Consider the following 11,491-nt stretch of genomic DNA (forward strand, 5'->3'; position numbering starts at 1 on the left):
TTGTATACCTATCCAATATAGAAATGTGCTTAACGTATTCGGTTTACGTAGCCCTAACATATGGATAACATAAACTAATTACTTGTATGATTCATGGTAACTTCCCAATGTTTGTAAAGCGTAGCATGACTTCGTTTACCTCTACTGCAACTTCCAGTACATGGCCACGACGAATGTGTGCCTGTGGACATGGCCCCTGTATTATTAAGATTTCCAAGTCCAACAAAAATCCAGGGCGTCCCTACTTTGCATGTCCCCGCCCTGAGGTGAGTGACCCATTCTTGTAGGTCATAACTGTATGAACATTAACAACCCATGAAACTAATAGTTCCATAATTTCCACTCATCAGCCCTGTGTCAGTTGGATTGGTTGGTGCGAAGAACCCAGGCGAGAGAACCAAGACTATGCGTCACCTAGAGACGAATTTGTCATGCAATTGCGGGCTGATGTCATAGACATTCAACAATCCTTGCATGTCCTTAAGACCATTGTGTATGTGCTATGCATTGTCGTTATTGTTTTGTTGTTCCGTATGTAAGCAACGTTACGATGTTGTCAGTATATAAAAACACGTTAGTAGGTTGTTAATATGTTGGTAGTATGTTTGTAGTATGTTTTAGTATGACTGTAAGCTGCCTTTGCCTTTTTCTACTTCGAAACGGTAGACGTATTAATGACTATCATAACTATGTCCACTACTAACTTCTATGGAACCTGTGTACGTATAAAATTAATGTGCACTGGTTATATGCTGGCTAAATTAGCATCCTATCTCTCTGTTTGTTGTTATTAATGTGTAATGACTTATGAGTTTGTATATAACAACCGAATGTGTGATGGTAATCTTTTGTAACCATACATTAGTAATGGCTTCCATCCGTACTTCTCCGCGTACCCAATCCAAAAGCAAAGGCATTGTCACTGACAAGTCAAGCAGCCTTGAAGAGATACATAATCAGTTCAGCCACAAGGCCTCATGGGACAGTGTCTTAATCCGAGTTTTCCTGCAATTGATTGCAAATGAAATTACTAAAGGAAATCGCCCATTCCTAGTTCTCAGCCAAGCAGGGTACAAGTCCTTGGGAAGGAAATTTGAGAAAAAAACAAGAAGAAAACATGGACTCAAACAGTTGAAGAATAAGTACATGAGTTTGAAAAAAGAGTGGCAAGTGTGGACAAAGTTGATGGATTTAAGCAAAGGAGTGTCAGGGATAGGGTTTGACGGTGACACCGGTATGTTTCAAGCACCTAAGGAGTGGTGGAACAAGATGGAATCGGTAAGTACATGTACAAACAAGTTTCATATTTGTCATTTACCAGTATATTTTTGACTTTTGTAGTTAAATTTTAATTAATTATATCAAATGTAACGTCATTCTCTTTCATATATCTCTATTTCTGCAGATAAACAAGGTGTGTGCCAAGTTCAAGAAAAAAACCTTGGAACATCATGAGTTGATGGAGACGGTCTTCATGGGGGCATCAGCTACTGGTAAGCACCATTGGACCACGGGAGAGAAACTTGCTGAAGCTGCTGATGACTCATCTGATTCGGTGCATAGTTTGGGAGCCCAGCCATTTGCTGATCCGATACCCGTAGGAGTACAAGACGTGGATTCAGATTCTTCACTGGAGCATGTTCCGATTGAAAAGGGGAAAAGGAGAAAGACGCCATCAAGCAGTGTTTCAAAGTCGAAGAAGGCAACAAGTGGAGCGTCAGTTATTGCAGAAAGCATGAACAATCTGACGGATGTGGTGCGTACGAAGAATCAGCAGGTTACGGTGAGGCACCTCACAGGCAACGAATTGCTGTATACTATTTCGGAGTGCATGCATCGCCTGACAAGTATTCCATCCCTGGTTGGTACGCCGTTATTCTACTTCGCCTCGACACTAATGGATAACGCTAATTTGCGGGAGGTGATAATGTGCCAGCCTAATGACGACTCTATCGTAGGGTGGCTTACACAAAAGCAGCTCCAGTGTACTGCGTCGGCGCCTTTTGCAAACCTGTTTGGGGCTCGCCGGATGTGATGTAGCGGTTTTAAGAGTGTTGAAGATGCCTGTTCTTCTCTTGCATTATGAAAAATTTTACTTATGTTATTGTTGGCAATGTGTTAAAACAGGATGGTTGTGTGTGCATGTTTTTATTCCTTCCTTTTTGTTTTTTTCTTGCTACCTATGGTGAACAAAACTTTTAGTTCAGTGCATGGGTTGACGAAATGGAAGCATGGTTGTGCATGCTTTTTGAGAAATGAATGGGATGTTTCTGTTTAAATTAAATGTATGGCTATTTTTAAGACAGGCAACGACGGATTTGCTTGCTAGCTTTTGTATGTCTATATTTTGCAAATTTAGCTGTTAGTTTACTTTGACGTCAACTTTTGTGGTTGTTACCACCATGGTCCCCCTGTAAATGAAAGTTGAACAGGTTTACAATTTGTGCAACTCATATCATCATGCGTTACTAATGACATTGGTGACGGCATTACTTACATTAAAAACAATGTCGGCATTTTTTAATTGCAATTTTTGAAATAATTTGAGTCAATGAAAGGGAAGCAAACTGATTGAAAGAGTGCCACTCTTGTAGGTCTTGGATTTCAACGAAGACGTAATGAATCCCTGGGATGGAAGCAACAGTGATGGAATAAGGAAAATGCTTAATCAAATGGCGGTCCAGGTGCAACAAGAACACAACTGCACATTTCTACAAGCATGCCAGTATGTGACAGAATGGTACAAAAAACACATGGCTAAAACACCATGTCGCACTTCTATACTGACCGGGAATGCATGGATATCCGAACTATATGCGGGCCATATGGGCCGATTTGAGGAAAATGTTTGCATGCCGAAGAAAGTTTTTGTCGCCTTGTGTGAGACATTAGTAAATGTTTTTGGGTTACAAGTCCCGCAACGTCCACATGGCTTAGCTGTTGAAGAAAGCGTTGCAATGTTTATCCATGTGTTGAAAGGGAAGCAAAATTGGGAAATCCAAGAATGGTTCCAACATTCGGGGGAGACAGTGTCTCGGCACGTGCATAATGTATTAACTTCCATGAAAGAGTTCACTGTTGTTCATTGCCGGCCCACATATAGTCAGCATCGTATACATCCACACATCCGGTCTAGACGGAAATACCTACCGTTCAAGGTACTACTGAAAAAAATTATTGACATATAAATAAAGAGTGTCGGATATTTTGTTTTTATTATTAACTGGACGTGACGTATAGAAAAAACCAAACACTTGTTACCCGTTTAAGCAACAAAAAAATTGGTTGTTTGCAGGACTGCATTGGAGCAATAGACGGAACACATGTAAGTGCATGGGTTACGGGGCCAGATGCGGCAACATATTTCGGTAGGAAATACTGTCACACCCAAAATATCATAGCCGCGGTTGATTTTGTCATGTGTTTCATATTCATTTCATGCGGATGGGAAAGAAGTATGCATGATAGTCACATAATCAACGAGATACTAACAAATGAAAATGTCTCATTCCCACATCCTAACGAAGGTAACACCCTACTTTGAATTAGATTTATGGGGCTATAATTTTTTTTGAAACAACGTTACTTGAAAATGAAGCACAATGTTTGGATTTTGTGTCATACATTGTTGTCCTGTCTGCAGGCAAACATTATCTTATCGATTTTGGCTATCCAAACCGGATAGGTTACTTAGCACCATTCAAAGGCAACCGTTACCACCAACAAGAATTTCGACGTATTCCCCGGAACACAACTGCAAACACGCTAAGGGAATTATTTAACAAAGTTCACTCGTCCTTACGAAGTGTGATAGAACGCACTTTCGGTGCCTGAAAAAATCGATGGGGGTTTATTCGAGACATGCCTTGGTATGACTTTGCAAATGTGCAAGTTCAATTAGTAGGTGCATCAATGGCATTACATAATTATATACGGCGAAACACAGGTAATCCAACAACTGTTCACCCAACCTATGACGAGGAAGAGGCTATGACAATAGTAAATACCATACCAGAAGTTGAACATGGCGAGGATGGTTTAATGGTTGGAGATGAGAACCCGCATATGGCATTGGTGCGCCTTCGCATACGCGACAAATTATGTTACATGCGTAATAACAGAATGTTAGGAAACATATAATAGTCGACCTAATTTTCGTAGGGTTATAACATTGGTAACACACGTGGAACAGACTGTATTAAAATATATTATCATGTATCAGTAGAATGTGTTTACACGGGAATATACCCCATTTCTGTTGTTGACATGCCTAATTTTGGAAAACCAAAAACCACATAAAGAAGCCTTTTTGAAAAACAAAACAAGGTGAAACAAATAAGAAAAAAAAAAAACACCTAATACAGAAATTATCATGTGCGACGTCAATTCAAAACATAAAAACACAAGTTGAAAACAACAAAAAAACCAAAACAGACCCTCATTTTTTGTCATGTGCCACGGCAATATATGATTTTCCACATCATTTTAAATAAATGACATAAAAAAACGTTTTTCCAAGCAAAAAAAACCAACCGAAATTAGCATTTGCCACGTAATTTACAAATAAATAAAACACATAAAAACCCATTTGTCAAATATAAAAACAAATTAATGTATACAAATTAAAAAAATTTACAGAAACGTAAATTTAAAAAAGAAGAACGACAAACAGATGCCTCATCCAAAAAAAAAGGAAAAAAAAACAAAAAAACAGAAATTAGCATTTGCCACGTCATTTATAAATAAATAAAACACATGAAAATCCATTTTTGTACTATAAAAACAAATTAATGTGAGCGAATATAAAAATCTTGGTAAAATCGTAAATTTAAAAAAAATAGCGACAAAAATACGCCTCATTCAAAAACATTTAAAAAAAATATGAAAACATAAATTACCATTCACCACGTAATTTACAAATAAATAAAACACATAAATAAAAAAAAGTTATTGTATACCAATAAAAATAAAGAAGGCTAAAAACGTAAATTAAGGAACAAGAACTAATTAATGTATAAAAAACAAAAACAAAAACATAAATTTTAAAAAAAAAAATTTAAGCAAAATACGCCAAATTCAAACCAAAAAAAAAAATTTAAAAAAAAATGTAAGCAAAATAGGCCAAATCCAAACCCAAAATAAAAAAATAAAAAATAAAAAATAATTAAGTAAAATACGCCAAATCCAAACCCAAAATAAAAAAATAAAAAAATAAAAAAATAAAAAAAATTTAAGCAAAATATGCCAAATCCAAACCCAAAATAAAAAAAATAATAAAAAAACAAAAAAAAAATAAAAGCAAAATACGCCAAATCCAAACCCAAAATAAAAAAATAAAAAAAAATTAAGCAAAATACGCCAAATCCAAACCGAAAATAAAAAAATAAAAAACATTTAAGCAAAATTTGCCAAATCCAAACCAAATATAAAAAAAATTAAAAAAGCCAAAAAGGACAGTTTGGTAATTTAACAGGAAGACACCTCACCAAAAATTCAAAAAGCCAAAAAATCCTTTCCAAACCAGGCTTTTTAGCACCTGGCTAAAATAGCCAAAAAAGTCAAAAAGCCAAAAAGTCAACCCACTTCCCAAACGGAGGCATAATGGAGTTTGTACCTATTCATTAAATTTATTTAATATACTCATTTCGTCTCAAAATATTAGTCCCTTATTCCATTTTTCATTGTCTCAAAATATTAATCTATTTTCAAAAATCAAGAACTAAAATAATATGAATTTCATATTTTGCCATTCTTTTAAATTTACAGCAATGTTAAATATCATTAAAAGTGGTGCTCTAAAGCACCACTAATGAGTTGGCACACACTTTAAAAAAAAAAAAGGCACAACAACAATGTGGTAGTGAGTGGAGCCACTGCCACATCATTAGTGGTACCACCAATTAGTTTATTTTTTTTACATTTATTTTTGTCAAATTAGTTTATATTTTATTAAATTGACGACTTTGTCTTTGAAATTGAGCAATGATATCTTCAATTGTCCTTATTTGGAATAAGATTCAAAATTCATGGTCAAATGTGTTACAATTAAAAAGTCAGGGATCAAAGTGATATAAGACCCAAACTATAGAGGCCATTAGTGTAATTCGCCCTAAAAAAAATTATCCCTGGTTTGGCATGATGGGTTGGGGTGGGTTGGGGCTAAAATAATCACAAAAAGATAAAATAAGTTTTTTTTATCCTAGGCTAAAAAATATCACATGCAAACTATAATCATTTTATTTTTTTCTTTCACAAAAGTTAAAAAAGTCAAAAATCTCATCCAAAACAAGACATTTTAGTCCTAGACTAAAATAGTCAAAAACATCAATCCACATCCCTAACAAAACCTTAGACTAAACGGACATTATTTGTTTAAAAGGACACATATTTGTTCAAAATTTATATATCTCTATTTATTCAAAGGAAAATGAGTTGGACCCCCTCAAGGAGGCACCCCTTTGACCTCCTCTCTCTTTGATTGGTCAATTTTTTTTTTTTTTTTCTTTTTATCTTTCTCCTCCAATCACTACCCGCCACGTATGTGTGGAGATAGTGGGGATAGTGATCGAAGTGGTCTCAATCACTTCCCTTATTCAAATATCACCAATATGTTTAAATGTCATCTATTATACACAGTGATATCATCTCTGACAGAATTGAGAAGCTCTGCAGACAAATCTAATTGAAGATTGTTTGTAAGAAAAATCTACAAATAAATTTAAACAAGTAAGTGAAAAAATTAGACAGATAATAAAATTTAGACAGATATTTGAACAGATAATGCAAAAAAATCAAATTGATAGTCAAAATAATTTGAACAAATAGATATAAAATTTGAACAAATAAAAAATAATTCAAACAGATAGATATAAATTTAAACGGATAGTCAACAGATAAATTAAGCAAAAAAATTAAAAATAAAATATCTTTTAACAAAAAAAATTTCTCACTAAACTATTTTATAAAATATGAATCTCTCATCAATAAAAAAATAACTACTAAACTTAATACTTTATACAATTGGTACCTTGGACCTTTCACCATAGATTTTTCATTAATCGATCCTTAAATAATAATAATAATAATAAAAAAAAAAAAAAAAACTAGTTGATTTTAAAATTTGATAACAACTGCTTCTGGGGGACAGCAGGGATTGCAGGAAAGTCTTGTCAAAAAGAGAAATAAATGGAAAATATTTAAATTATATTTGAATCATAAATTAAGATAGGTATTTGGGGAAAAAAAAGGTGAAATTTTTAATAACATTTCAGCTATTTTTTCATTTTTTTTTTTTTTAAAATCTCAACTCAAATCTATGAGTTCAAAAATAATTTTTTACTTAATTTTGATCGTAGGATGAGTATAGAATAATAATAATCAATATCATTTTTTAAATTGTTTACAATAAATATAATATAATTAAATAAATACAAAAGAAATATGATGAGGTGGAACATCATTGTATGAGGGAAGCCTTGCACCTATCGCTACGTATCTCCCTGTTACTCTCCATTCCTAATTTTCATAGAATATACGATGCATTTATATTTATATAATAAACAAAAGGGAAATGCTATGGTGTTAGGCACCTTATTATAAAATATGTGATTTTATCACAAAATCTCGTAATATTAACAAAATACGTAATGTCACCATAAATTAGCGTAATAAAAAATATAATAACTAAGTTTTAACTTTTGCAACATCACTCACAAAATTTTTGATATTTTATTATGTCAATTTGTAATAAGATTATACATTTTGTAATTAATATTACAAAATTTTATATTAAAATTATATATTTTTGTAATAAGGTGTATATAAAAGAGTGCATACTAAACGATTTTTCTAAACAAAATACCAGAGAGAGAGAGAGAGAGAGAGCGCGTGTGAGTGTGTGTCCATTTGGAAACTTTGGTTAAAAGTGGGTCTTGCAGCTTGGCCAAAAAAGTTCGATTGGCTTTTTTTTTGACATAAAAGTTATTTGGATAGTTTAAAAAAAAGTTATATATAAAATTATAATTATATTCTGTGTTGTCTAGGGTTATACATAAGTGAAAATGTAAATTTTTGAAATTGCTGAGCATAATTTGTTCATTTTATTATGATATGACATCATAAACAATTAATAATCAAAAAAGCCGAATGCTACATTTTACTAATTTTCTAAATCACTTTCTAAGAAAGTTAATAAGCTTGATTAAAATTAAAAATCAAATTTTAACCATCTTTTCAAAACAGCCATGAATAACTTGTGGAACAAGGGTAGCAAACTGTGATGCACAAAAGAATACTAGGAAAAGGAAGGATGGATAGGGTAATCTTTTCAAAACAGCCATGAATAACTTGTGGAACAAGGGTAGCAAACTCTGACGCACAAAAGAATACCAGGAAAAGGAAGGACGGATAGGATAGGAAAGGATTGACAGAGAGAAATGCAGAGAGAGAGAGAGAGAGAGAGAGAGAGAGAGACGTGAGTTGAAATGATTCAAAAATGTACGTAATGGGTTATTTTTCTTTGTTTTCAAATGAAAGCAACCGAAAGGCAGCCACCTCTCCCCCTCCTTAGTATGTGTGCTGTCTGCGGTCAGTTAGTCATGACATGAGTCATCAGTCAGTTGGCCAAAACATAATACACAAAACACAAATTCAAAAAGCAAAAATAAAAACAAATAGTACAAAACTTAACGTATCATATCATGATTCATGTTACGAGTTGCTATATCTATCCATATTTTTTGCTTTTGTTTGAATAAAAGGACCTATTGAGAACTCATACTTCTTGTTTGTGACTTTTGATAGGATACATTTTAACCACATTTGACAATGACAAAGCCTCCTCATCCTTCAATTTTGGAACTTGAACATTCTTATTAGATTTTTTTTTTTTTTTTTGGTAGGTCAGTACGTTTGGTTGTGAAACTTATCGGAATTTTGAGGATTATGATAAAATGATTCTTGTGTGGCTAAATTAGTGCAGGAAAACTATACAAACTCCGATTTTAGATGGAACTCCTTGAAAACATATGGATAAGGTTAAATTAGTTAAAATCTTCAGTCTTATACTTCTCAATTCGTATATGAGTGAGTATTAATGGGTGTCAAACATTTGCACTGCCCATCACAAACTTGACAGTTTGGATGGAAAGTAATGCAAATCGTCAAGCTAGGTGGTGGCATGTATGGTACGGTACATATGCATTTATTATTATTATTTTTTGAATTGTACCGTTTTGTTATTGTATTATTAGTCATATATTTACTAAACCAATAATGGTTAAAGCTTAAACATCGGTCATTTTGTGGGCAAAGGTTGGGTTGTTTGGAAGGCAATAACTTTTATACACTCGAGTCTGAGTGACAGAGTTACTTACTAGCGGGGGTGCGGGACACCATCCTAAACCCACCAATTTTAAGGGATTTAACCCAATACAAACTTCCACATTGTAGGCACCAAATATTTGCTAAATGTGTAGTAGTTGATTTGGGGTTCAACTTGTCTGCTATCAAACCAAAACTAGAACTACACTCTGGGGTCTTGTTTGGTAAGTGCTAAGTTAGTTAAAAAAAACATTAACAAATCCTCACCCATTGGTTAAGAGTTGATGATCCATTTTCAAATCAAATATCATTAACACTATCGAATGATTTTGAATTTTTTATTTTTATTTTTTTTAATGCAAATCTATGCACAAGGTTTGTTATATATAGTATTTATTGTTTGTATATTTACATATTATATTCTTTGTATTACCATAGTTAACTTTTCCTCTCCTATATAATGGAGTTTGTACCTATTCATTAAATGTATTCAATATACTCCTTTCGTCTCAAAATATTAGTCTCTCATTTTATTTTTTATTGTCTCAAAATATTAGTTTATTTTCAAAAATCAAGAACTAAAATAATATGAATTTCTCATTTTGCCATTCTTTTAAATTTACAGCAATGCTACATACCACTAAAAGTGGTGCTTTAAAGCACCACTAATGAGTTGGCACACACTAAAAAATAAAAATAAAAATAAAAATAAAAAAAAACACAACAACACTGTGGCAGAGGGTGCATCATTAGTGGTACCACTAATTAGTGGTCTCAAGCATTTTTGTTAAATTTATTAACAACACAAAAAGTACAATTATAACAATTGATATTCTTCAAAAAATGTACTATCAAAGAGTAATTTTGAAAAATCAATATTTTTAAAGTGCAATAATTGTACTACCAAAAAAAAAAGTTGAATTCCTCAAAATGGACTATTATTTTGAGACAGAGGGAGTAATACATATTTCTCTCTCTCTCTCTCTCTTTCTCTTAGCTATTGTAAGATGATATCAAAGCTTAGGGTTTTCTCCTAGCCTCTTCATCGTTTCTTCAGTAGCATCATCATCACACTGCCCTTATCATCATCAAACGTTCATTGAACCAGACCAGATCATATTGGTTCTGTGTCTCTCCATTGTTTTGGCAATTTGACTACACCAGACCCTTTATCTCTTCAAGACTTAGTCAACACAGCCTAAATCATTGCCATCAGAGCTGTCACGCGCTCTCATGCATTCCCTAAAGCAAGGCGCACTACGCCTCATTGTCACCATGCTCCTAATGCGTCTCCATGTATATCTCATCTTCGCTCGGCTTGATTGAGCCGCGCGTTGCTATTTCAAGCTTCCACCTTAAACAATTGTCTTTCGACTTCCATCTTAGCCAATTCATCATTTGGCTTCGACTTTTGTTGACATCAACCCTGCTTCTCTGCTGACATCATTCACTCGCACACCTTGCTCCTCTTTTTCGCTAACATCATTGTTGATGCTAGCCTTACCATCTATTGACGTCAGCTATTCACCTGCTAACATCATCTTGCCACGCGAACACTTTGTTATAGTGTTCCTAGGGTTTTTCATTCTTCTGGATTTGTTGGCGGTCTCTGTTTTAGCCAGTTCTACTCCGACATAACTGTTTCGTCTTTGTGATTCATTATTTGATTACCCTATGGCTTGTTCATACAGTCCTTCTCAACATGGTAGCTATTCTAGACCCCCAACAACATACAGACGAGATTAGTCTTCGTCTCATTTTGTATCTACTGCAGTTGCCCCTAGTTTATCCTCCACTCATGCACCTTCATCACCTTGCATTCTTTAGGACATTGAAATTATTGTAAAAAAATGTTCTTTCTACATGTGGTTGTAACAACCCTCGTCACTATTTACCGATTAACCACTGATTACTGCTAAACTGAGACTGATTATGATTGGTAACTGAATTGATTGAAGTATTGAACTAATTGACTGAAATCTGGAATTGAATTGATTAAGTATATCTGTTCAATTGTATGTCTATCTGTTGACTGTATGATTATCTGTTCATGCCTTTGTGTTTAAATTGCGAATTGAAGGCCTTATCGGTGGCCGAATCTGAAATTGATTGATGATTTGTGATCCTTAGAATTAATGTGATTTTATGGCATATTTAGTTAAAATGTGAT

At 33.7% G+C, this 11,491-nt stretch overlaps 1 protein-coding gene across 1 annotated transcript; it reads left to right on the plus strand.

The window, feature by feature from the left end:
* The first annotated feature begins 867 nt into the window (after positions 1–867).
* Positions 868–3,685, plus strand: LOC114280302 (L10-interacting MYB domain-containing protein-like). The gene is made up of 4 exons (XM_082915319.1): positions 868–1,278; positions 1,406–1,921; positions 2,595–2,684; positions 3,644–3,685. The coding sequence occupies exons 1-4, from the start codon at positions 868–870 to the stop codon at positions 3,683–3,685; spliced, it is 1,059 nt and encodes a 352-aa protein (XP_082771445.1).
* The last annotated feature ends 7,806 nt before the right edge of the window (positions 3,686–11,491 follow it).

This window comes from Camellia sinensis, chromosome 1, assembly GCF_055761805.1.
Source record: "Camellia sinensis isolate YWXY chromosome 1, ASM5576180v1, whole genome shotgun sequence".
NCBI classification, from domain to species: Eukaryota; Viridiplantae; Streptophyta; class Magnoliopsida; order Ericales; family Theaceae; genus Camellia; species Camellia sinensis.

Excerpts from the sequence above, each read along its gene's own strand:
- LOC114280302 (XM_082915319.1), top strand. The coding sequence starts at position 868 with ATGGCTTCCATCCGTACTTCTCCGCGTACCCAATCCAAAAGCAAAGGC. Across the intron at positions 1,279-1,405 it reads GGTGGAACAAGATGGAATCG|ATAAACAAGGTGTGTGCCAA; the intron begins GTAAGTACATGT and ends CTATTTCTGCAG. Across the intron at positions 1,922-2,594 it reads ATAACGCTAATTTGCGGGAG|GTCTTGGATTTCAACGAAGA; the intron begins GTGATAATGTGC and ends CCACTCTTGTAG.